This window comes from Triticum dicoccoides, chromosome 3A (genome assembly GCF_002162155.2).
Source record: "Triticum dicoccoides isolate Atlit2015 ecotype Zavitan chromosome 3A, WEW_v2.0, whole genome shotgun sequence".
Taxonomy (NCBI): Eukaryota; Viridiplantae; Streptophyta; class Magnoliopsida; order Poales; family Poaceae; genus Triticum; species Triticum dicoccoides.
The window spans coordinates 55,171,900-55,199,877 of NC_041384.1; the positions used below are offsets into that span (position 1 = coordinate 55,171,900).

General features: G+C 43.5%; 1 protein-coding gene across 1 annotated transcript in view; it reads right to left on the reverse strand.

Annotated features, from left to right (window-relative positions):
- Positions 1-13,870: 13,870 nt before the first annotated feature.
- LOC119271913 overlaps positions 13,871-27,978 on the reverse strand; it is a 14,510-nt gene continuing 402 nt past the window's right edge. The window contains exons 2-12 of the mRNA XM_037553554.1: positions 27,670-27,708; positions 26,950-27,156; positions 26,625-26,746; positions 22,263-22,374; positions 22,137-22,180; positions 20,901-21,021; positions 20,727-20,785; positions 20,457-20,655; positions 18,577-18,684; positions 15,508-15,735; positions 13,871-14,722 (exon numbers count right to left, since the gene is read on the reverse strand). Of these exons, the coding sequence (XP_037409451.1) occupies positions 14,064-14,722; positions 15,508-15,735; positions 18,577-18,684; positions 20,457-20,655; positions 20,727-20,785; positions 20,901-21,021; positions 22,137-22,180; positions 22,263-22,374; positions 26,625-26,746; positions 26,950-27,010 (1,713 nt within the window). The 5' untranslated portion in view covers positions 27,011-27,156; positions 27,670-27,708 and the 3' untranslated portion in view covers positions 13,871-14,063. The remainder of the gene's footprint in view (positions 14,723-15,507; positions 15,736-18,576; positions 18,685-20,456; positions 20,656-20,726; positions 20,786-20,900; positions 21,022-22,136; positions 22,181-22,262; positions 22,375-26,624; positions 26,747-26,949; positions 27,157-27,669; positions 27,709-27,978) is intronic.

The following is a 27,978-nucleotide window of genomic DNA, read 5'->3' on the forward strand; positions in this document are numbered from 1 at the left end:
TCCGTCGCGAAGATCATCGTCCCGTGTGGGTGCACGTGCTCGTGTTCCGTATATTGACCTTGCGATTTTTGCCTTACTGTCCAAGATGTCTCGCAGGTCCTCTATGTTGCCCCAGACCTTAGTATTTTTGACTGAGTGGCGATGGGGTGCGGTCTGAACTTTAGGCTGAAACGCCTCTCTGGTTCGGCCGCATAGTAGTCGGTCAGCCGCATCGTACACTGGCGAATGAGGTTTCAATGCTTCCTCCTCGAGGTGAGGTAGCAACCTGCGTTTTGGGTAACTCTTGGACGGGCGCTCGAGTCCATGCTCCTTGGCTGCAAGGACTTCGGTCCATCTGTCTGCTAGCAAGTCTTGATCAGCTTGAAGCTGTTGTTGTTTCTTCTTTAGGCTACTTGTCGTGGCCATAAGCCGGCGCTTGAAGCGCTCTTGCTCGACGGGGTCCTCAGGCACGATAAACTCTTCGTCGCCGAGGCTTGCCTCATCTTCGGAGAGAGGCATGTAATTGTCCTCCTCCGGTTCTCCATCTGTTGCCTGCTCTGGGGGCTAGCTTGTTCGTCCTCTAGCTCTGCACCGTGTTGGAGGGGATTGTTGTTGTCTTCGGCACTATCCGGAGTGTTATTATCTCCTTTGCCGGTATCACTGCTCTTGCTGTGGCGGGACTTAGAGCGGTTCCGCTGACGTCGACGCTTGGGTTGCTTCTTGGAGGGGTCATCCTCCGCTTTCTCGTCGCCATTGGCTTCTTTGGGGGTGTCCACCATGTATATATCATATGATGAGGTGGCGGTCCAGTGCCTCGAGGGCGGTGGATCCGGTTCGTCTCCGGCCTCGTCGTCCGTCGAAGTCTTCGGAGTCGAAGTCGAGCATGTCGGTTAAGTCGTCGACAGTGGCTACTAAGTGGGTGGTGGGTGGGCAGCGAATTTCTTCGTCGTCCGCATCCCATTCTAGCCGGACATAGTTCAGCCAAGGTTCTCCTGACAGGGAAAGAGACCTTAATGAATTTAGCACATCCCCTAAGGGTGAGTGCTGAAAGATGTTCGGGGAGGTGAACTCCATGATCGGCGCCCAGTCGGACTTGACGGGCACGGATATGAGCGGCTCGGAGTCCGTGGCCGGAGATGAATCTAGTGGTTTGGCGACACGGCTCTCGTAAGGGGTGAAGTCAGTATCCGACTCTATCGCCACTGAGAGTGCGGCCTCCATGGCGGGGTCCATCCCTCCGCTCTCGGATGGCACGACTTGCTTCGGATTGATGGACGGAGTAGCTGCGGATGCGATCTCCCGAACACTGTCCGACGGTAGAGTTACGTCTTGCTCATCGTGACTGCGCGGCGCGTCCGGCATGGGCTCGAATCCGTCGAAGATCAAGTCTCCGCGGATATCGGCCGTGTAGTTCAAGTTTCCAAATCTGACCTGATGGCCAGGAGCGTAGCTCTCAATCTGCTTCAGATGGCCAAGCGAATTGGTCCGCAGTGCAAAGCCGCCGAATATGAAGATCTATCCTGGGAGGAAAGCCTCACCCTGGACCGCATCGCTAGCGATGATCGAAGGAGCCATCAAGCCATATGGTGACGACAGAGTGGAACTCTCAATGAAAGCACCAATGTTGGTGTCAAAACCGGCGGATCTCGGGTAGGGGGTCCCGAACTGTGCGTCTAAGGCGGATGGTAACAGGAGGCAGGGGACACGATGTTTACCCAGGTTCGGGCCCTCTTGATGGAGGTAAAACCCTACGTCCTGCTTGATTATTCTTGATGATATGAGTATTACAAGAGTTGATCTTACCACGAGATCAGAGAGGCTAAACCCTAGAAGCTAGCCTATGGTCTGATTGTATGTTGTCCTACGGACTAAAACCCTCCGGTTTATATAGACACCGGAGGGGGCTAGGGTTACACAAGGTCGGCTACAAAGGAGGAGATATCCATATCCGTATTGCCTAGCTTGCCTTCCATGCCAAGTAGAGTCCTATCCGGACATGGGATGAAGTCTTCAATCTTGTATCTTCATAGTCCAACAGTCCGGCCAAAGGATATAGTCTGGCTGTCCGGAGACCCCCTAATCCAGGACTCCCTCAATTGTCATATTGCTTTGCATGATCATGTAGTTGACATCGTATTTGTGGCAAAGCCACTTGCATAATTTATCATACACGTCACTCTTGATTCATTGCCATTCCCGGTACACCGCCGGAGGCATTCATATAGTCATATTTTGTTCTAGTATCGAGTTGTAATCATTGAGTTGTAAATAAATAGAAGTGCGATGACCATCATTAATAGAGCATTGTCCCAATACAAAAAGAGAAAGGCCAAATAAAAAAAAGGCCCAAAAAAGAAAAAGAAAAAGGGACAATGCTACTATCCTCTTTTTCTACACTTGTGCTTCAAAGTAGCACCATGATCTTTATGATAGGGAGTCTCTTGTTTTGTCACCTTCACATACTAGTGGGAATTTTTCATTATAGAACTTGGCTTGTATATTCCAACAATGAGCTTCCTCAAATGCCCTAGGTCTTCGTGAGCAAGCAAGTTGGATGCACACCCACTTAGTTTATTTTGTTGAGCTTTCATACATTTATAACTCTAGTCCATCCGCTGCATGGCAATCCCTACTCCTTGCATTGACATCAATTGATGGGCATCTCCCTAGTCCGTTGATTAGCCATGTCAATGTGAGACTTTCTTCTTTTTTGTCTTCTCCACATAACCTCCATCATCAAATTCTATTCCACCCAGAGTGCTATATCCATGGCTCACGCTCATGTATTGCGTGAAAGTTAAAAAAGTTTGAGATTACTAAAGTATGAAACAATTGCTTGGCTTGTCATCGGGGTTGTGCATGATGAGAGCATTCTTGTGTGACGAAAATGAAGCATGACCAAACTATATGATTTTGCAGGGATGAACTTTCTTTTGCCATGTTATTTTAAGAAGACATGATTGCTTAGTTAGTATGCTTGAAGTATTATTATTTTTATGTCAATATTAAACTTTTGTCTTGAATCTTTCGGATCTGAACATTCATGCCATAATAGAGAAAATTACATTGAGAATTATGCTAGGTAGCATTCCACATTAAAAATTCTGTTTTTATCATTTACCTACTCGAGGACGAGCAGGAATTAAGCTTGGGGATGCTTGATACGTCTCCAGCATATCTATAATTTTTTATTGTTCCATGCTATTATATTATCTGTTTTGGATGTTAATGGGCTTATTTATACACTTTTATATTATTTTTAGGACTAACCTACTAACCCAAAACCCAGTGCAAATTGTTGTTTTTTTGGCCTATTTCAGTGTTTCGCGGAAAAGGAATATCAAACGGAATCCAAATGGAATGAAACCTTCGGGAGGGTTATTTTTGAAACAAACGTGATCCAGGGGGCTTGGAGTGGATGTCAAGAAAGAAGCAAGGAGGCCACGAGGCAGGGAGGCACGCCTGCCCCCCCCCCTGGGCGCGCCCCCCACCCTCGTGGGCCCCTCGTAGCTCCACCGACCTACTTCTTTCTCCTATATATATCCATATACCCCAAAAACATCCAAGAGCATCACGAAACCCTATTTCCACCACCGCAACCTTCTGTACCCAAGAGATCCCATCTTGGGGCCTTTTCCGGAGCTCCGTCGGAGGGGGAATCGATCATGGAGGGCTTCTACATCAACACCATAGCCTCTCCGATGATGTGTGAGTAGTTTACCACAGACCTTCGGGTCCATAGTTATTATCTAGATGGCTTCTTCTCTCTTTTTGGATCTCAATACAATGTTCTTCTTAATCTTCTTGGAGATCTATTTGATGTAACTCTTTTTGCGGTGTGTTTGTCGAGATCCGATGAATTGTGGGTTTATGATTAAGTTTATCTATGAACAATATTTGAATCTTCTCTGAAATATTTTATGTATAATTGGTTATCTTTGCAAGTCTCTCCGAATTATCAGTTTAGTTTGGCCTACTAGATTGATCTTTCTTGCAATGGGAGAAGTGCTTAGCTTTGGGTTCAATCTTGCGGTGTCCTTTCCCAGTGACAGCAGGGGCAGCAAGGCACATATTGTATTGTTGCCATCGAGGATAAAAAGATGGGGTTTATATCATATTGCTTGAGTTTATCCCTCTACATCATGTCATCTTGCCTAATGTGTTACTCTGTTCTTATGAACTTAATACTCTAGATGCATGCCTTGATGAGCTTGTCGCTCCCTTGTGCATCTCTGGTCTCTCCCTGAAGCTTCTAGGGTCTTTCATAATCCAGAAAAAATCATCATAAAGTTTCATCGTGTTTGGACTTTGTTGGTACTCCCTCCATTTCATAACGTAGTGCACTCATATTTTTCGAGATTTAACTTTGACCATAAATTTAACCAACTTGGGTGACGGCGGCGGGAGTATGACAGATACCTTTGAATTTGTATTCGAAAGAAGTTTTCAAAGGTGTAATTTTTCAGTGAAATGATTTGTGTATTATTGGTCTAATTTATGGTCAAAGTTGAATCCCGAAAAGCATGGACGCATTACATTATGGAATAGAGGGAGCATGGTTTTTCTATCAAAGAAAGAAAACGCAAAAACAGAAACTGGCACTGGACACTAGGTTAATAGGTTAGTCCCCAAAAATAATATAAAATATATAAAAATGATAATATAATAGCATGAGACAATTAAAATTATATATATGTTGGAGACGTATCAAATCTCACCACTCGAACAAGAGATAATCACAACACATGTCATATATGTAACCAAACAACCACTTTGCATCTGGGCAGCAAGGGCTTGCAACCAAACATTCGTCCGTATGTTTTTGTTCATTCATACTGGGGAATGCAGAGAACCAAACTACGTACGAAACATGATTTTCTATCTTTATCCGCTCTGTCAGGCCCAGCAACTTAATAGTGGTAGTTTGGTTGGGGTATGTAGTTTGCCTAAGACGATATGATTTCTTTAACAGGTCGTTTGGCACCCATCATTTGGGTGGAAATTTGCGGAATTCATTTGTGAATTCCAACATGAACGTGTTTGGCTGCCCAGAATTTGGCGTGGAAAATCATTTGACAAATCGAGCTGACTGAAACAGTATGTAAAACCAAATCCCGTCGAGGTACGTGTGATTCCCCAAATCTGTTCAGCCCCGACGCCTTCGTCTTGGGATCCGGCTGAAAAATAATTCTATGAGACAGGTCTCACGTGAAACCCATCCTGATGGATGACACGTGGCATTTACAAATCACAAAGCATTCTTCACTTAGATGCTTTGTGATTTGTAAATGCCACGTGTCATCCATCAGGACGGGTCTCACCTGCTAACTGTGAGACCGGGTCTCATATAATTTTTTTCCGATCCGGCTTGCCTGATTTTAAAGTGATGGAGGCGGGATTTATTTTGTTTCGATTAAATCAAGTCACGTATGCGGAAGTACGGATAGGCACACGCCGAGAGAGCAGGAGTCTCGTCCCTCGTCTTGTCCCTGGCGCCCGCGTCTCCTTCAGCCACAACCGACCACAAGATCTGTTGCCGCCGCCCAGTCCAAGGACCCGGGCCACCGGAGTCCATCTCCACCGGCATGGCATCCCAACGCCAGGCCAAAGGCATCCCCATGTCCTGACTGTTCTTAATCTCCGATCCGATCGATCTGATCAACTGATCTGAATTGATTTGATTGATTGCAGTCGCTGTGCAAGGCGTGCGGGATCCGGTACCGGAAGAGGCGGCGGGTGGCCATGGGGCTCGACCCGGAGGCCAAGAGGAAGCCCAAGAGGGACGACAACGCCCTATCCAAGGCTGCCGCAGCTGCAGCCGCAGCCACAGCCGAGGCCTCTACCCAGGAGGAGGACAAGGCCGGCGACGACGACAAGGCCGGCGAGGAGAAGGCCAGCACCAAGAAGACCAAGACGACTACAAAGACGACGCACACAGTTGAGCTCCACATGGTGGGGTTCGCCAAGGACGCCGTGCTCAAGCAGCGACGCCGCATGCGGAGGAAGCCGTCGTGCCTGGGCGAGGAGGAGCGGGCCGCCATACTCCTCCTGTCGCTCTCATCAGGTGTAATATACGCCTGAACCTTGGTCTTTGGTTGATCAATCGTGTTAGTCAGTTGGATCGATCGCTGATGAATATGAAGAAGCGTTGTTGGCCAAAGTTTTTTTTTTTTAGGATCAACGCTGCTGCATCTATGTCATCAGCAATTACATCAAGCACAAAGTCAGGGGGAGACCCTAACCACACCTTACATAGCTCATCACCCACACCTACTTTAGCGAATTTATGCGCAGCAACGTTTGCCGAACGACGCACCCACTCGACACGAAATTCCAAGCAAGAGTTGAGCAGCTCCTTTATCTCTTGAATCCACGGGCCAACAGCACTCAGGCACCGTCCAGGTTGTTTTAACATCTGAACCACAGCCATGCTATCAAGCTCAAGGTGTATACGCTGAACACCAAGCTCGACAGCAAGCTGCACACCCCGCTGGCAAGCAAGAATCTCAGAGGCTTCAGGGACCGCCATGTTAGGGAAGAAGTGACATACCCCAGCTCTGAAAGCTCCACCATGATCTCGAAGCACCGCACCCCCGCCCCCCGAGTTTCTCTGCTTGGAGACAGCTCCATCCGAGTTTACCTTAACCCAGCCCGGCGCCGGGGCCTCCCACTTCTGCACCTGACGAGGCTTCGGAGCCCTTGCTTCCACAGCATGAACATCTCTCCACTCCACCAGGTGTGAGTAGACACCTTCGACAACCTCACGTGGATGAGCAATCCTTCTTCCATCTCGTGTTTCATTACGAGCATGCCACAACCCGTACGTTGCATGAATCATAGCTTGTTTCTCATCTTCATTTGCACCTGCAAAGAAAGAAAGCAGCCAGCTTGAGAGTGCCTTCTGGGAGTTCATAGGAAGCGGTGGTGCTGCCACCGCAACGCCCTTCTCTGAAGACAAAATCTGCCAAAACTGGGAGGAGTGTGGGCAAGCCCAGAATCTGTGAAACACCGTCTCCTCACGACCGCAGGCCACACAGAACACCCCCGGTTTGATCCGACGTCGGTGCAGCTCATGACCCACAGCCAGGCCATTGCGGATCATCCTCCAGACATGGATTTTGGCCTTGCCTGGTGCATTTGTGCTCCACAAGCCCAGGTATCCACTGTGGTCCTGTACCGAAGATGAAGAGGCTGGCTGTCCAGTCCTCACACGCTTCAGTGAGACCGCCAAATGGTATGCCGATCGCACACTAAACACCCCATTCTTTGTACCATTCCAAGCCAAATAGTCGTCGGCTCCAACACCCCCCACAGCTACTTGTTTGATATCATCAGCATCTGAAGGGGTGAACATGGCGTCGATCTTGTGCACATCCCAGCCTGAACCTTCCTCGTTCAACAAATCAGCCACTTTAGTTATGCCCGCCATATACACTTGACCCAGTGGTCGTAATGAGCCTTGTCGCGGGATCCAATTGGCCAAAGTTTGTTGTTGGTAAGGATTTCTTCTCAAAATCATAGTGACAGCCAAACTTAAAATTTGGATTTGGAATCTGGATTTTGCCAAATGAAATCTGATAGAGATTTCATTTCACTTGATTTCTGCCAAATGAAATTAAATCATAGGAGCCAAACGAGCTGTAAATGAAATCGGAGAGGGGGGCTCTCATTTGCCCAAAAAACAAAACAAGCCCGGCAGAGCGACAGATGCAAGGAGGACAAAATCCTTGCAGGTTAGGATAGTTTTTGCTAGGAGTTTGATGTACCAAAAGTATCAAACTCCCTTTTAAATCGAAATAACAGGCCAAAAGCTAAAAAACATTTCATGTACCAAATACCAATCCTTGGTTGGCTATAAAGTATATAAGAATGATAATATAATAGCATAAAATAATTAAAAATTATAGATACATTGGAGACGTATCAAATCTCACCACTCAAACAAGAGGTTATCACAACACATGTGTTATATGTAACCAAACGGCACCACTTTGCATCTAGGTAGCAAGGGCTTGCAACCAAACACTCGTTCGTGTGTTTTTGTTCATTCATACTGGGGAATGCAGACAACCAAACTACATACAAAACATGATTTTCTGTCTTTATCCACTCTGTCAGGCTCAGCAACTTAGTAGTGGTAGTTTGGTTGGGGTATGTAGTCTGCCTAAGACCATATGATTTCTTCAAAGAAATCGGAGAGGGAGGCTCTCATTTGCCCCCAAAAAATAAAACAAGCCCGGCAGAGCGACAGATTCAAGGAGGACAAAATCCATGCAGGTTAGGATAGTTTTTGCTAGGAGTTTGATGTACCAAAAGCATCAAACTCCCTTTTAAATTGAAATAACAGACCAAAAGCTAGAAAACATTTCATGTACCAAATACCAATTCTTGGTTGGTTAGGTTAGGATAGTTTTTGCTATAGATCCAAACGCACAAGGGGTACCTTAATAACATTTTTCGAACACATGTGGCCTCGCAGACTTAGTCACAGCACACAAGGGGATGACAAAACCAAGGTTCCGGCAACGGCGGCACATGCCCTGTGCACACAGTATCATCCTCCGGCTGCCCTATAAGTATCATCCATATCTAACATAGTCACAGCACAAGTCAAGCAGCAGCTCATCCAGCAGTCGTGTAGTTCTACCTAGCTCGTACGTACATGCATCCCCTCTTGCAATCTTTGTTCTACTCTGTGTCCATCTAAACGTTCACGACTGAACACATTGTGCATTTGTGCTGCAGATTCATCTCAGGAGCGAGGAGAAAAGGAGGAACAGAAGATGAGCACCGCCAAGACGTCGTGGCCGGAGGTGGTGGGCTGGCCGGCGACGCAGGCCGTGACTCAGGTCGGCACCGACAGGCCCGACGTCGCCATCGAGGTGCTCCCATACGGCACCAGCGTGGCCCCTGGGTTAAACGGAGAGCGGGTCCGTGTCTTCTTCGATGGGACTGGCAGCGTTGCCACCACTCCATACGTTGGTTAGGCCCGCACCGCCATCGCCGTGTGTGTCGATGTTACCGGTTGACGGATCATATTGAAAGAGGGGTTTAACGTTACAAGGCCGGCTGTGTACTCTTGAAGTTCTATACTTGTATTGTCTCGATGTAATATTTTAAGTTAATAAAATACTCTCTCCGTCTCAAATTAATTGTCATAGAAATGGATGAAAATATATGTGACTAGAACTAAAATATATTCAGCTAGATACATCCATTTATGCAACAATTAATTGCGGACAAAGAAAATAGTACCAAAGAATATATCTGAGTGGAGACTTTATGTTAGGAGCTGGTATAGTTGTAAACTTGTAATCGTACTGGGATCGAATGAACACAACAAATGTTGGTAGTTCAACACGAACTTATATATATTGGTATTATTTGTCACTTGATTTTACCGTATAGGTTCATACAGGTGAATCCAATCCACGGTTTTTCTAGCTTAGAGCATCTCCAGCCGTTCGGCTCCCCAGTGGTTTAAAATAGCATCGTCTGGGGGCCAACTGGCGATAAAATAGGCGTGGGGTGGTCGGTTTTCCAACCACCGCCCCGAGGTCGCCCTAGACGCCGTTTTTCTAAAACTAAACTCGGTTAAAATTCAGCCAAACACGACACAAATTTTAAAAAAAAAGGTATTTCATTGATATTTGTATAAATTAAAAACATAACTTAAAAACATGGACGACTACTACTACTACGCTACCGCCGCCGCCCGCCGCCTTCAACCTTCTACATGCCAGAAAAAGGGTCATTTGTCCCGGTTCTAGAACCGAGACTAAAGGGTAGTTACTAAAGCCCCCCCCCCCCGAACCGGGACTAAAGGCCCTCCACGTGGCCGCTGCGTGGAGGTCCATCTTTAGTCCTGGTTGGTAACACCAACCGATACTAAAGGAAAAATTATGATTTTTTTAAAAAAATCTTGAATTTTCAAATTTCTGAATTATTTTAACCTCTAATCTCTAATCACCCCTCATCACTGCTCAATTTAACCTCTAATCTCTAATCACCCCTCATCATTTCAAATCATCTAACTTCCGGGATGGTCACCCATCCTCTCACTACCCCAGCCTGAGCACACGCAACTTTCGGGTTTTATTCTCCCTCGTTTCTAAGTCTGCACTTGTTGTTTTCCTGACAATAATAAGATGCCAATCCTATTAACTCTCAGGAGTTTAGCTTGAGCATGAAGTTACACATTTCACTGTTTGAGTTTGAAACTATCGTTCTAAAAAACAGTAATTATTTAGTAACACTAATATTTCTTGAATAAGTAGTTTGACCATTGTTTGACCACAGTTTGACCATTGTTTGACTAGATTTGACCAAAAATCAAAAAAACTGAAATAATTATTTAGTAACACTAATATTCTTGAATAATTATTTAGTAACACTAATACTTCTTGAATAAGTAGTTTGACCAGATTTAACGAAAACTCAGAAAAAACTGAAATTTGAGCATAACTTTTTTCCTTTTAGAATTTGAGAATTCTAAAAATTTGCAAACAGGCCGTAGGCTGTCAAAATCGGATGCGGATTTTCATGCTGAACATTTTGATATATTATACTTTTTTCTGACATCGTATGCAAAAGTTATAGTTGTTTTACATTTTCCCTACACTTTTTGCAAAACATGTCCAAATTTAAGTTTTTAAATTTTCATATGTAGTAACATAACTACATCTCGAAGGATTTTAACTTTTGAAGTTTTACCATTTTCTTTTGCTTTTTACAAAACTGAAAAGGCGATACACAGGGGGGGTGAATTTGAAAATTGCACCATTAGTACCGGTTCGTGGCACCAACCGGTAGTACCGGTTGGTGCCACGAACCGGTACTAATGCCTCAATCCCATTTGTCCCGGTTGGTGGCTCAAACCGGGACTAAAGGTCTAACCTTTAGTACCAGTTCGTGCCACGAATCGGTACTAATGGGCATCGCACCCTTTAGTCTCGGTTCGTGGCACCAACCGGGACTAAAAATCCCATTTGAACCGGGACTAATGCTTGTACGGTGCCCTAGCCGCTCGAACCGGGACTAATGCTCACATTAGTCCCGGTTCGTAATGCAACCGGGATTAATGCTCTTTTCTGGCCGAACCAAAGCCCTATTTTCTACTAGTGTGGTGTAGTCGCCGCCGTCCTTGTTGCACCCCTGACCCGTGTCGCCGATGCGTGGGGGGTTGGACGGCCCGGGTGCATCGTCGTCGTTGTCGTCGAGGATGACAATGGCGCCCTCGTCGCGGCCGCGGCCGGGCAGCGATCTCCTTGAGGGCGCGGTGCTGGCGCTCCATCTCCTGCCAGACGTAGTCGTCCCGCGCCCATTTCAGGCCAATATGATATTTACAATTCCATGGCGAGCATGCAGTGTGTAGAACTAGATAAATCATTAATTCTAAAAAAGTGAAACAATGATACAGAAAAAGTCGACACTCAAGTAACTACTGCATGAAAATATCATACTGCAAATTTTACATTGCCCATGAATTCTCAGTTATTACCTTTTATACAATGGTGTCCCTGATCAAAGATCTCCTACCAAGGACAGAAGTGATACCAAACCTGAAAAAATATCACTTAAATAACACCTCCGGTAATACAAATTCCATTATTAATGCAGACCATAGAATCCTGGATAAGTGGATTGCATACCATACAGTATGCAGTACACATGACATCACATATCAGTTATATGTACTGATAGGAAGAGATATTCAATAGGATGCTCCAGGTAAAAGTTTTTTTTCAACAGATTATTAGAGAGGCGATAAAAGCTCTAGATCAAGACAACCTAAAAAATACTCCATTATAATTCTCGAAAAATTATAAGTCTAAATAGAACAAATACAGAACCATCCAAGCTATTGATGTATTAACTATCAGCGGCACCTGGTCAAGTATTTTAAGAGAAGAGCCCAAGAGAATGAAATGAAAGCAGGCCCCAGGCTCTAAAAAAACACCTTCAACAAACTTAAACTTCCATCCTATTAGTTAATCTAGACAACCAGAGAACCTTGTGTATGGATTGTCCTAGGCAATACAGATTGACTCTCTCAAACCAAAGAAATAGCTTCGTCAGATTTCGCCAAAAGTGACAAATCAGTACGACCTGGGACAATACGAGAGCATATCCAGAGCTCATACGAGCACTCAAGCAAGGTGATTTGGAATTGGAGACCTACATGGGCCATTGCAGCAGTGCTTTTTTGCTTGACAGTGATATGATCAATCGATAGCGGCGGTAACAGTGAGGCATTAAAAGCATGCAAGCCAACAGAGAGCAGGCAAGGCGGTGGATCAGGTGACACAGCAAGCCTGTGTTGCACCGCAGGCACTGTGGCGGTGAACCTGAGCATTTGGACTTTGATAAAGTACCTGCTGAACAAGGCTGCATACCTGCACTATGCAACATAACACAATCAACACTACAATCGTTCAAGTATGCATCATGTTTCATGCAGATCAATCAGTATACCTTTTCCTCAGCACAACCATAAAGTTCTCCTGGCAGAATAACTACATGATGTACATACCACCTTGCAAAGCTAAGTAAAAAATTTGATAAAATGTAACTGAAATTTTAAAAATTCACTAAATACTGGTCTGCATTTTTAGATACTAAAAAAATTCAATAGACAACTGCAGAACCGAGAGATCAATGGCAGGAACCCTGAAACTAAATCCTAGGCCAAATCGATGGCTAATTCAAGCACATTTTTCTTTCGTTCCTCTAATCTAATCATGCTACTCAGCTACTGTAAAGGAGGTCCAAATATTGTTAAGTAGAGCCGAGGAATAAAGCATTGGAAACAAAACAGAAGTGATCAATCTTCTTGTTCTGTGCCTGTAAAACACTAATCAGACTGGGTATCCAAAATAAATCAAGTCAATGTAAAAGAGATAAATACAAATAATTTGTTTTTTCATTCCAGTAAAAATTTCCCCCAGCACGTTATGTATGCGGATGCACAATAATAATAGAGTGTGCTGACATTATAAACTTATTATTATTGCAGGCCAAACTGAACCTTAAACACAAGTAGGCCTAGAAAGATAACATATACTCCCTCTGTTCCAAAATAGATGACTCAACTTTGTACTAACTTTAGTACAAAATTAGTACAAAGTTGGATCATCTATTTTGAAACGGAGGGAGTATTAAGCATTGGCAATTTGCCACACATGGAATCTGTTTCAAATTAAGATATGCCACTAACTCCATTGTAAAAGAATTAAACGAGAAGTCTTCATGAGAACAATGGAGGAAGGGCTCACCACAAGTTTAGGTTCGTCGATCTGGACGTGGCATCGAGAAGGACAACGGGATAGAGGGGCTGGGTGGAGCTAGCCATCGTGTGATCCTCATCTAAGAGGCACATGTATGCTTCTCGCTCATGTCCCCATGTCGGTCCTGTGCAGCCGCAGCCCCAGCTCAGATGAATCAATGTTACAAATGACATGAATGTTCAGTAAATTCTCATCTCCAAATCTAGTGCGTTTAATGAATCAGATCTCAAACGTATCCTCGAAAAAAGACATCAAGGCGATCTGCACTGATCTTAAGAACATTCTTCAGCAGCAGATCAGTGGAAGTGCAAGACAATAGCAGATTGTCAAATTCTATCATTGTCCCTTGAACTCCTAAGCTTGAGAACACACAAATGCTTCTATTTATTTAACGCACCTCTGCTTCAAACTTCTGAATTGTTGCTACTTCTGAATTCTCTGATTGTAGTGTGACAACTTCTGACATTTCTGATTGTATGCAAATTGGCATAAATCTGTTGTCTATTCGCCAAGCTTTTGATGATGAATCAGATTGATGCAACATTACTACTGTAAGATCTAGATTGAGACGAGGGGAAAAAATCTTGCAATATGATCACAATATGTATCAGATTGAAGCGGCAAGCTTAGCATTTCTTCAGATATTTCCGAGGGAACAGCAGGGTTGAACAGTGTTGTTACTTCGGGTCTGAATAACAGTACCGAGAGCACGTTTTCTTACAAGATGACAGCCGGAACATGATCTAACTACAGGTCAACATCGATCCATCACACGCCAGAAGAGATTTGACAAAGAGCCTAAGAGGAGGTAAACTTGGTGACGGCCTTGGTGCCCTCGGAGACGGCGTGCTTGGCGAGCTCGCCGGGGAGGACGAGGCGGACGGAGGTCTGGATCTCCCGGGACGTGATGGTGGGCTTCTTGTTGTAGCGGGCGAGCTTGGCCGCCTCGCCGGCGAGCTTCTCGAAGATGTCGTTGATGAAGGAGTTCATGATGGACATGGCCTTGGAGGAGATGCCGATGTCGGGGTGCACCTGCTTCAGCACCTTGAAGATGTAGATCTTGTACGTCTCCACGCTCTTCTTGGCCTTCTTCTTCCCGCCCTTCTTCTCGCCGCCCTCCTTGCCGGCGGAAGTCTTCCCCGCCGGCAGCCGCTTCTCGCCCTTGGGCTTCTTCGCCGCGGGGGCCTTCTCCGCCGCGGGCTCCTCCTCCGCGGGCTTCTTCGCCGCCGGCTTCTTCTCCGCCTTGGGCGCCATGGACGCTGCTGCCGCCGCCGCTTCGGAGGTGAGGTGGGGGTTTCGGTGGACGGTGGGAGAACTGGTGGGGAATTGGGGGATGGGTTGTGGCGAGACGGGGAGGGGATGGAGATCTTTATAGGAGGGAGGAGGTGGGCGCTGATTGGTGGAGGGGTCGTGCCGCGGATCGGTGACATGGAGTGATGCCAGCCGTTCGCCGCTGTCTGCGATGGACGAGCCAGATGCACTTCAGCGCGGATCGCTGACGTGGCGAGCAGGTGACGGGTTTTTTTTTTTTGAGGATAGCAGGTGACGGGTTTCGTTCGGCTCACGCGCGCGCATGTACAAATTGGAGGATCCCTCAAAAAAAAATGTAGCAATGTGAAAAGTTTGTAATTTTACGGAGCTGCATTCTAGGTCCCAGCTGCCAGTGGCACGGAACCTGGCTACCAAAGCCAACAGGTTCAGAAACATAAGGAAAAACCTGTACTTAACTTGATGGTAGCTGCATCCTTATGGAGCATTTGGAAATTAAGAAATGGTTTCTGCTTTCAGAGCCGTACCTGGAGAAATGTCAGATGTGTGCTAGCAAAATTAAGCTCCCATTTGCATCAATAATCCTGTTTGGATCCCTAAGTTAGAGTTAGTTCTAGTTAGTTGGGGCTCAAATAACCAAAAAGTATTCAAACATGATGGGTTGGTTTGGGTTAGTTGGATCTAACCCACCCAAAAAACTAGCCCACACTATAAGAGCTTATTTGGGTTAGTTCTCCTGGGCCCACTAGAAAAAATAGTAAAAAATATTACCCCTCCCATCCAAATAGGGTCCAAGTAGTCAAATGATTGAGAAATATTATTTATTGTCAATCTAACCCTACCATCCAAACAACTCTTTGGTTAGAGTTACTTCAGGGTTAGTTCAGGGTTAAAATCTAACTCTAACCTCTAACTGAGTTAGAGTATCCAAACAGGGCCAATGGAAGGTTATCTGCAACGACACTCAGGCGACCTTGCTGCGTCAGTACATCCGTCTCCTGGACAAGCGACGGGAGGAACTCCTGCGGATTGCCTGGAGGTGACTTCTGGGAGCAAGATGTGAATCTGTAGTGGTCGAACTTCAGACTATCTCTTTTCAGGTCGATGGACCTTGTAATAAGTAGTTGAACTTCCAGTAGCGTTTGGTATTCGGTGGTTGTTTTCTGCCGTGGCTGAGTTGGGTTGTGGGGTACCTTGTCCCCTGGATGTACCATGTGCTGTTTAAGACTCTGCTTTGTAGCTTCTGTTTCGCTTCATTAATAAAAATGGGGCGGGGGAAACCCCTTTCATTCAAAAAAAAAATGAACTTAGAACAATATTGTGTGTGCCCGGTGGCCTGTATGTGAGGTGTAGGCCCATGTTGTTCGCGCATGTGGTAGTGGATCACATGAATTTTACATAAACTTTGACAATTCACGATATTTGCAGGAATTCATTGATGTGATCTATTTGGTCTCAGCGTTAGTGATAGGTTCCTATCCACTCACAATATCTATGAACTTGTTGAGTACTTCCTGTAGACCTGTACTCATCTTTTGGTATTCTACTCTCTATAATCTGAATATTTGGAGGAGATGTCAGATGGCCCCGAAGCAGCCAGAGAGTACTTCTACTCCATCTATGTCAGATGTCAAGCGTAGTTGAAGGCGGTGACTACTCCATAGCTTATGGAGCAAACCAGAAAGAAGAAGGGGCATGCCAGCAGGTGTAGATTAGACGTAGTAAACAACTTGGTCACGTCGGTCGTGATTAAGCCTAGGATATCAATCGTACTATCATGGTGGTGCCGTGTTTTCAGGTGCCAATGGTTTGAAACTTTTGAAAATTGGTTTGTAATGTTACAAGTTCGTATTGGACACGCTATGTTTCTGTTGTACAACTCGAAGGGATATAAGGTTCATGAGACGGCGTTTCATGGGCTATATGTCAAAGACAGGCACGCTACACCATGTAGTGGTGTGTCGCCATGCTTCTCCACCTACCTCCAGCCACTTATATAGTCTCTACTCCATCTATGTTCTAGGGCTAGCATAGCACATGAACAGATTTCGATAGAGCTTTGCTCATCTTTATCTTTTCTTGGAGGATCAAGGCCTCCTTTAGAAGAAAAATCCCTTGTGGATTACCAAGAACTCCACGTCCTTTGGATTGGAGAAGACTATCTCGCAAGACCCCGTCACTCTTAGAGATTTGGGAAGAACCCTACATTAGTTAGCAATTACCCATGTTTGTGTTGGATCTTGGTGTGTATCTTCCTTGGCGATGATTTGAGTAAACTTGTGTGGTGAACCTTATCATTTGTGTTTCTTCTTGAGATTGATGTGATCTTTGCGATTTTTCTCCATTTCCACCTCCAAATTATGAAGGTTTGGCAACAATAGGAGTTGGTCCTATATCACCAGCACAAGGACAAACACCACCAACCATGAAGGAGACTTTCATCGAAGTACACTACATCAAAGGAATGACACTCTATGACAAAGAGGAAAAGGGTAATACGTATTGTAATCTAATACCATGGTCCGATTCATATCACAATACGTCCCCCATGCACTGACACTGAGTATTTCATAACCAAGGCTATATAAAGGGTACCGGAGCATCGTAGAAGGGGATCCGTCTTTTTTTGCCTAATTTAGCCTACACAGCCTATAAGATTCACAACGCCTGTCGTCGAAACACCACCATAACTCAAGTTTCTCTAACTCGATGAGTAGGCCATGATACTCTGTTTGTGGCTCGTCTTCTACTAGATGCTATCCCGCGTGTTGCGACAGGAATATGTTGCAATATATGTCAATAAGTTTTGGGTGTATGAAACATTTGGATTAATAATATATGAAAAACAAAAATACATATTATATATTGTATTGGATTATCGTATAGTTAAAAAAATATCTATTGACCATAGGTACTATAATATAATGGATTTTTTTTCATTCATGTTGGGTGTGCCTTTGATAATGTGACATGTGCCTGTTGAAACAAATAGTACTCCCTTCCCAAATATAAGTTTCTAGAGATTTCAACAAATGACTACATATAGAGCAAAATGAGTGAATCTACACTCTAAAATATGTCACATGCATCTGTATGTTATAGTCCATTTAAAATGTCTACAAAGACTTATATTTAAGAACGGAGGGAGTAGTGGGGATCTACTAATAATGAAAAATAATTCTCATGCATCTTATGGTGAACCTTTGAAGATGTGGCATGTGTGCATGTTAACATAGTAGAAGTAGTGGGGATGAACTATTTAGGTATATAGGATTCATGATTTTCATGGCATCATTTCCCGGACTACAAATTTCACATACACTACCTCTAATGCTGCTATTAGGACTCAAGACCAAAATTACTCAACAGGACTCCATGGTACGATTTGTTTCCTTGTTGGTTCTACTCAGCATATACATCTACATGTTCTTGCTACATATGTTGGCTTGCCTTTATGGTTCTCGGTTTAATTCATACAAACGATCAGGCAGGCAGAGAGGATAGGTACAGTACGTGTGAAACAGCAAATACTGAACTGGCAACTATTCACAACATGATTTTGTTGGCCACATATCAAAATAAGAAGGACAAAAATGAAAAACAAAATCCAGTTTCAACTACATATTTTCTACACAAGTACATGGTATGTGTTGAACAATGTGATCATCCCAATGACACAGTATAACCACATAGTACTTTCTATCATACCACATATTTCCCGTTGCAGCTAACTCAACCTTCTTCAATCATCACAGTGAAACACAGTGCATCAACATACTAATACCTGTTAGAGCACAAAGATTTTTAAAAAAAACAAGAAGGCTACCACCTGCCCGGCATTTACCCCTTAACAGTTAACTCAACATTCCATCAGTTCCATCTCCATTTAGGTCGACATGAAGTCAGAATGTAAGATGGTGCCGCTGAGGTGAAGATCAGAACATGCCATCACCAGCCATCAAAGCTGTCTTCAGAGTTACCAAGAAAGTTTAATGTGCAAGTGATGTATCAACAGCTATTGAAAGATGAAAAAGATGCTGTTACTCCTTGGGCAACTGATCATGAGGCTGGGAGACGAAAAATTTAGCGTTCTCTGCAACCTCTGCTTCAAGCACAGCCTCCAGGAGTATATCTGAACCTTTTGGCTCACCTGTCAAGATATAATAACACGGAACATATATTGGTCTGCAGTGATAGGAGAGTTGTTGCAGCATATCACTTAAGAGCATGTATAGTGGTTAATAAGGCAATTCTCTCTTATGTATTCCATGTCATCTAGAGAAGACAAAAACAAAACATGTTATACAATGCATTATATGTTGGTGTTAGCTCTAACAATTGTACTCTTATGATCCTAAAATCATGGGGTGGTTGAAATTAAATTAGAAAACGTGCAAACAGGAGAAGGCATATCTAGTACAATGGGGAAAATGTATTATCTTTATTTATTATTAAGAGATCATCTCTTTCTTAGCTAAGAGAAGGCAATGTTTTTTCTTCGTTTCTCTCTTCCACCTCATCAATTATCCTATGTGGCATTATTACAATAAGACTGTTGAACACAGGAAATGCTCATGATCTCCTAGGTGCTCCCCTCAACCATATCTCAACTACCAAAAAAAAACATCGGGATCTGTGCCCCATCCTGTATTCCTGTGTGTATATCATCTTTTACATAACATGTATTTATTTATTGTTATCCTATCCTATATACTTAAGAAGTTGATCCCCACTAGTTCTATTTATCTCAACATGCACACATGCCACCTCATCAACCCCATTACTTTCATTTCTCTCAACATGCATGGGAAATGCTACTTATACTGCTTCTCTCAACATGCACACATCCCAATTCATCAACCCCCTACTTTATTTATCTCAACATGCATAAGAAACACTATTCATATTCTACAAATATTTTACAACTATATAATAATAAAATATAAATATAATAAATCATTTTATTTGCAGTCCTGATTCCCATATTCAGATTCCAGACAACCAAACCTCATCAAAATAATACATTGCAACCAATTCCCGCAGCAACGCTCGGGGTATCATCTAGTTTTGATAGAGACTTGTTGACTCTGGAATGGACATGGATTTTACACTTGTGTTATCTGTCTAGAAATAGGATTTGAATATCCACCATGATTATCCACTAGTACTTCCGCTTGTCATGTACAGGACATAATATGAAGGGCACTTAATGAACATGGCAAGATCAGACTACAACTATGGTGGCATTAGAGTACCGCTAGCGAAGGTAATTGGAACAATGAAATTTAAGACTGAGTGAACCCTTGATGCTTATCTTAGATCCAAAATGGTACAGCTGGAGCATCATTTAAAAATGTCAGGAATTTTATCTCAGGTACCCTTGCCAAGAGAATTCATGGGTTGTATGAACCTATACTTCACCGTCGTGCAAAGTGAATATAGTTGCTGGTGATTTTGGAAGCAATCCAAACAAACATATGCTGCAGCAAATTTAAAAACATCACCAACAGATGTTACATCGTGGGAAAGAAGACAACAGCGGAGCTATGTTGGGGCCGAGGGGGGCCGTGGCCCCCCCAGCTTTGGAGAAAACCCTGAAGATTTTTTTTTGAAGGGCCAGGATGAGGTGAAAATTAGCCTTTTGCCCCCCCAGCTCTTTGTCATTTACGTTTCACCCCCCCCAATGGTTTTGGTCTAGCTCCGCCACTGAAAGAAGATATGGAAGTCTTCCTCTGTATAACTACAGGACTTAGTTTTGTGGTTAGGTTTTTCTCTATGACTATCACTCACAATTTCTTGATTCTTGAGTTATATACCACTAACAAAATGTACAGGTTCACTGAATAAGTCAATGACCATATAGTAAAGTGGTAGCACTAGCAGAAAAATACATGTTAGGAGTTAAGATCGTTGTTTATGTACCTGTGTGTTTCGGAAGCAATCCAGCACTTTCAGCTGATATTGGGAGTACATTTAGCAGTCCATTGCTCTCTTTGAATTGTTCTCCATTACTCACACTCATGGAAGAACTCATCTTAATTCCTGGGGATACACTTAGCTTGGCATACATCATTGCTTGGCTGTGCAGATTTGTAGAGCTTGTATTCGCTGATTCCATGTCCTACGGGAATCAGCAATCAATGCCTAATAAAGTAGCTCATGCATTAAAATTGACGAGACATGTCATCATACCTTAGATGTCATTGCAAATTTACTAGTTACATCGAATTGTGTAGCTTCAGCTGTTTGTTCTGATATATTGGTAAAAGGAATCATTAGTCATCAAATAAAATAAAGCATGGGAAAAATACTGAATCGTAAAGGAACAAGCATGGTATTATAGTGAAGGAAAGACATTATAATCACCAGAGTTCTGAATTCCGTCAGGATTATTTAACCTCCTGGTAAATTGATCAGGATTTTTTCTACAAAAGCTCTCAATTTCATCACGAATTATACTGCGAATATCATCACGAAATTCTCCGGACTGCATAATCATAGTAAACTCTGTCAACTAGACTCAAATTGCCACAGCCCTAGAATATGGTAATATAATAAATGCATTAGCGAGCATTTGCATGCATCATGTTTTAACTTTAAATTAATTTTGAATTGAGAGAATTTCAAAGCCTCATGTTTTTGTTGAAGGGCAAAACCCTAAATGTTCTTCAATGTATCCAAAATGCCTTTCTAAACCCTAGAAATTTTGGAAAGAGCTTATAATAAATATCAGATTCTTCCCAAAAAAATTAGAAGTTTAAGAAGAATTATTTTGGGCCTTGAATTTAAATCATTATTGTATTTGATTTGGATTAAATTTTACCACCAAGGAAAGGATCCGCGGCAACTGATCCACCGTACCAACTTGTACCCGAATGAAATCACTGCTCCCACAATGCCACCTGAACTGCCGATCTTCACTGCCGCCAAAAAGGTAGGAAATTGGGTGGGATTTTACCAGCTTGTGGAGCCAACCACTCAATCCAGAGAGAAATCGCCGCCGAATCCATGGATCAGTAAGTTCTGAGTACCAATTTGTCAGATCCCAGTGAGGATCCAACAGAATTGACAAAGAAATCGAGCAATTTGCAGAACAGAACTAGGATTTGAGGCCGATCAAGGAGGCCATTCTATATTACTGTAGCTGTACATTGTATCAGGTTCTAGCCATTGAAGCAGAATAACAAGGGGAATAATGGAAATGTTGCCAGAGCCCGGCATTATATAGGCGCAGAAAGTAATTCTCGAGTAAAAGTAACTGTAGTTGATCCGAAGCGTTAAATTTGCCTGAAGCCATCATAGCCGTCGAGCGAAGCGAGATAGGGCATCCGATAACTGAACTTTATCGACACTTAAGAAACATCTTCAGAACAGATGTAGAGGCTGATACATATCCAAACCTAAATTGCATTTCTATGAAGCATCCTACGCATTTTATGCTATAGCGTGCTATTTAAAACAATAGGATGAACTATGTACAAGTGCATTTGGGCGTTCAACCCAACAATGAACTATGACAACGTTACCGTACATCAACGTATGCAATAGATAATTTAATTAGCCAAATACTTATATTAAGACAGAGAAAATGAGATGTCATACCTGAGTTGCAGAACTATCAGATGTTCCTGCTTCAGTCATGCTCTCTGATGTTTAAACAAAGGTCCTATTAGTTTAAGTCAAATGCAGTACTCTGAATTTCTGTAGTAATCATATACAAAAAGTTACCTGTGTTGTGCTGCCTTTTGATAAACTGGCCAGGAGTTATTCTAGATAAGTTCTGAACTTCATAACCAATTGATTGTAACTTTGACATAGCATCTTGAAGCTCTGTATTAATCTGAGTAATGGAGGGGCGCAAATTAATTGTGCATAATAATCGAGAATTTAAACACAAGAATGTCTCAATTATGTTGAATAGCATGAACTATTAGCAAGTTAGCATTGATAAATCATTCAATCTGTTCCAGTTTATCATTATTATAAATAAAAAGCAGCCTCCTAACAGCATATGCAACGTGTGGAACTGTAGCTAGCAACTATTTTTCTGAAAACAGCTAACTGTAAGGTTCCTTTGCTTACAGATATTATGACAATCTCACACTGTGAATGCACATGATGCAAACAAACAAATTTACATGAACTTAGGTATGGGTGGTTATGAGTCAATGCACATGATGCAAAGTTCTGCCATGGTCTCTTACAAACAGCTGCCTAACTATCTCACACTGGGTCGACAGAGGAGATCGGGTTCGGTCCAGTGGTAAAATTCCTCTCTCCTTCGTTAGATCAAGGCAATGGGGCGCGGCGCGAAGAGTTTGGACGAATCAGACTTGCAGGAGGTTGCTGTCCATGAAGGACGAATTCCTTTCTCAACAGCAAGCGACGACGGATCTGAGAGTGGACGTCAATTTGCTCAAGGCCGACGTGGTTTCCATTCTTTCTTCACAAGGTGAAAACTCTGAACAAGTAGGAGATGTTCAAAAGGCTGTCCTTGATCTGGGTAAATAGCTAGCTGCTACGAGCTCTGTTCTGAAAACTATGCAACCACAGAGCTCTAGGAATGCTGAGAAACAGCTGGTTACTGAAGACTTGGAGCATGTTAAATCTCCCACTCTGCAGCAAAGTCAACTAGAACAGCATAATACCAGAACTGAAGTTCTCAGGAAACAAATGGAATTGGAGAAGGAACTCAACAGGCACTGTGAGTCTGACAATTTGCAACAGCCACCTGATGGTGTCAATGACCATACACCTACTGCTCCTTCTCCAGGACAAGCTCATACTCCTGCTTTCAATCAATTCAACCAAAGCAGGGAGAGACAGCTTTGGCAAGGTTATTTCAAGACTTATGAACAGGAAATGAAAGCATAGTTCCATGAAGTCTATAACAAAAGGGCCTAAGATGGATTTTCCCAGATTTGAAGGAGAAGATCCTGTGAGATGGATTAGACGGTGCAATAGATATTTCCAAATGGCTGCAGCTCCTGAGAATTACAAAGTTTCATTGGCACAGCTCTATATCATTGGAGAAGCTGATGTCTGGTTAAGGAGGTCTGGGCTATTGAAAAAGTAATTGACATGGCCTGAATTCCGCACTGAATTGACAAAGAGATTTTCCTCCAAAGGTTCCTATGATTTAACAGAGAAGTTTAACACAGTCAAACAGAACAATCTAACAGTGTTGGAATACACCAAAATATTTGAAGATCTCCTGGCTGATGTGCAGGAAGAAACACCTGAACTTTCTGAACTCTGGTTTGTGAGGTGCTATGTAAAGGGACTTAGAGAGGGCATCAAGTATCAAGTTAGACCCCTTAGACCTCAGACACCTACTGATGGTTATTGGTTAGCGAGATACTGAGCCATGTCACCCTCCTAAGAAGCCTCCAGTGCCATACAACAACTTCTATCAGAGACAGAACAATACAGCGCAGCAGAGAAATGTGCCCCACCAATTACCTCAACAACAACCCCTAAAACAACTGGAACCTCCTAATGCTCAGTTCCAAAGAGCAAGGAAAGTGGGAGAGTGCTGGAGATGTGGAGATAAGTGGGTGCTGGATATGAGTTCTGGTCATGCCTTTTGGCCTGTCAACTGCTCCAAGAACTTTTCAGGCTGTGATGAACAACATATGTGGGCCTTACTTAAGAAAATTCTTGTTAGTTTTCTTTGATGATATCCTGATATACAGCTCAAATCTGAGTGACCACATCAAGCACTTGCAGATAATTTTCTCCCTTTTGAGGAAACATCAGCTATTTGTCAAAATGTCCAAATGTGTCTTTGCTGTTCCCCAGGTGGAATATTTGGGACATATTCTCTCTGCTGATGGTGTTTCTATTGATCCCTCTAAGATCCAAGCAGTTGCAGATTGGGTTACCCCTACTACTGTCACTCAGTTGATAAGTTTCTTAGGGCTGGCTAGTTAATACAGAAGAATCATTAAGAATTATGGAATCATGTGTAAGCCACTGCATGACATGCTCAAAAAGGGCCAGTTCAAGTGGTCTGCAGCTCAGGACACTGCTTTTCAGCAGGTGAAGCAGGCAGGGATCTCTGCCCCTGTTCTTGCATTGCCTGATTTCTCCACTCCTTTTATACCGGAAACTGATGCCTCTGGCACTGGAATTGGAGCTGTACTTATGCAAAATGACATGCTCAAAAAGGGCCAGTTCAAGTGGTCTGCAGCTCAGGACACTGCTTTTCAGCAGGTGAAGCAGGCAGGAATCTCTGCCCCTGTTCTTGCATTGCCTGATTTCTCCACTCCTTTTATACCGGAAACTGATGCCTCTGGCACTGGAATTGGAGCTGTACTTATGCAAAATGGAAAAGCATTGGCTTACTAAGTTACTATAGTGCAGCTCTTTGCCCTAGGAATTCTGTCATGTCTACTTATGAAAAAGAAGCACTAGCTATAGTAGAAGCTTTGAAGAGGTGGAGACACTATTTTCTGGGAGCAAAGTTAATTATCAAAACAGACCAGCAGTCTCTGAAGTTTATCACTGATCAGAGACTTACAGAAGGCATTCAACATAAGCTAATGATGAAGTTACTGGAATTTGATTTTTTCCATTCAGTACAAAAAGGGTATCTACAACAGAGTAGCAGATGCTCTTTCTAGAAAAGTTCATCAGTTCATGACTGTCTATGGGAATTCCTCTCTGGGCACATGATTTATATGACAGCTACCAACAAGACAATCTCTACAAGCCCATTTTGGAACAGCTGCTCTTACACAACAATGCCTCCCCTACAGAATACTCCTTTCACTTTGGAATCATCAGGTATAGGGGCAAGATTGTTGTGGGTGACAATACTGAACTGAAAAAAAAACTGTTGACAGCCCTACATTCCTCTCCTATCGGAGGACATTCTGGTATGAGGGCTACTTAATCGGAGAATTAAGAATATTTTCTTTTGGCCTGGATTAAAGAAGTTTGTGGAGAATTATATTGCAGTGTCCTGTTTGCCAGAGCAAAAGGTGAGCATTGTCTTATACCTCATCTCTTAGACCCTCTGCCCATTGCTGATATGGCCTGGCAACACATTACCATGGACTTTATAGAAGGATTGCCTAATTCTCATGGGAAGGAAGTGATAGTGGTGGTAGTAGACAGATTTACCAAATATGCCCATTTTATTCCACTTTCACACCCCTACACAGTTTAGTCTGTTGCTACAGCTTTCTTGGAGAACATTAGTAAGTTGCATGGCCCTCCTAAACTGATAATATCTGACAGAGATAGAATTTTCAGCAGCCAATTGTGGAAAGATATATATTCACTGGGCCGGTGCAGCAACGAACCATAAGTGGCAAGAGTAACAACTCCTGCACTTGCGCCGGTGCAGCAACGAACCATAAGCACAGATGGCAACAGTAACAACTCCTGCACTTGCGCCGGTGCAGCAACGAACCATAAGCACACGCGGCAGCGGCAACAAGCAGATTGCATTTTTTTCCCCTTTTGAGTATTTATAGTTTTTCTATTTCATCTCTAGTCTAGCCGATTTCCATGTAGACCAGCAGGCAACTAGGCATGTACCTTGTTTGATGTTGTGTTTCAACTTCAAAGTGAGGTCAGTAGCAATTAGGCATGTAGGTATGCAGCTCGTTTGATTGGACATGATTTTCCTCGCACAAATATTGGGAATGATTGACGGGCATTCAAAGAAGTATGGTATAAATTCTACGATTTGTTAAGAGTATAGTATAGAGAGATGTTTGCTATTGTTTCTTTTCAGGTCTAGGAGCATTTTTTAATTATTATTTTGACATAATGTTTACTCAAAAGACAGTTTCTAAAATTGGAAAAAGAAATGGAAAACTTCAAGGCTCAGTTTTAAGTATTGTTAATGCTTTTTCATGTTTCTGCTAGTTGAATTTCATGAATTTTGGTTGAGTGGACTTGCATTTATACCTAAATTTTTAAAGCTTAAATGTTTGCCCCGGCTAACTTCAATTCCTAGATCCGCCATTGAGTAAGACATGGTTTCACATGGCACTAATGATGAGAAAATGTAAGCACAAAAATCAACTCACACAATGGCGCCAAAAACACATACATGTGCAAGAATCAGCAAGGTACCTTCTTCGCTGCAGTCTGCTCGAAGATGTCGTCCATCTGCCGGCGGTAGAGCATGAGGCGACCGACCGCTCTCCCGGTCATCCTCCCTGCCACCCTTGCCATCTTGATCATGTCACTGGGCTCTGCCAAGAACAGATGAATCAGACTAAACGGAAAAAAAGGACCCACGCTGCAATTCCTCACAAATTGAGAAGAGAGAGCTCCCCAAATCAACTTCTTATGGCAGTAATTCGCAACATAACCTATCCGATTTAGCAGCTCAGCCAGGCAATGAGATCAAACGAAAGGCAAGACAAAAGAGAGGTGCTGTGACTCCAGATCTTACTCATCATCACGGAGCAGGCCCCGAGGATGACCAAAAGCTGGCCGGTGGAGACGCCCAGCATCTTGTTCTCTGGAACCACCGACCCGCCGGCAGGAGAGATAGGAGATCTCACCGCCCGGCGAGGGCGGCACAGCTGGTGCAAGGAATCTGGCGCGTTGCGGTGCGGCCGTGACTCGGCTTTCGGCTGGTCCAGGGGTGGTAGGCCAACTGCAACGAATGATGTGGATCGAATAGTCAATGATAGTATGGGAAATAATAAGAAGTTGTAACGAAACCTAATCTTTTGTTGAAATCCTGTTCCGTTTGCAACAGCACAAGGTCATTTGATCACACAATTAATAAACTAAGCCATATCACATATGCTACAGCAAGCATTCGTAATAAATAAACCAAGTCATATATGACATGGTTCAACAGTCATTCCTATATATTCAAGTATGATTTTTTCCTCTGCCATATCAAAGCACGAACAAACCTTCAATCAGCATATTCAGTCACACAAATTATAATATACCAAGCCATATTTGACATGGTCAAGCAAGCCTTGTGAACAAATAAACCAAGCCAAAAGCACACGCTGCAGCTACACTGATTTATCCTCCGCCATATCAAATCATGGACAAACATCAATCAATTTGTAAACAGAAGCAAGCTCATGCAGTGACATGGCAATATAAACAGCCTGGGAGAGCAAAAACTATGAATTTGTTAGCCACGAACCTTCGATTGGCCTACAGGATGTGCCGACCTTGAAACAACCTGCAAGTTCCAGAGAAATAGTTAGCATATAAGAATCCGGCATGGGAGGAATCAGGATTTAAGAAGCGGTTAAAAGTGAGGTGAGCTGACGCCGCCATGGGGTACAGGAGTGGGCGGCGACCAGCTACTAGACGGGGCGGGGAAGGGGTGGGGGAGGTCCCCGCATCCAAGATTTGTGGGATAGGCAGGGGAGGGATGAAGACTGGCCGGATGGGGCAGAGGCGGAGAGGAGGCACGCGGATGGCCGGAGATGGAGATGGAGATGTCGAG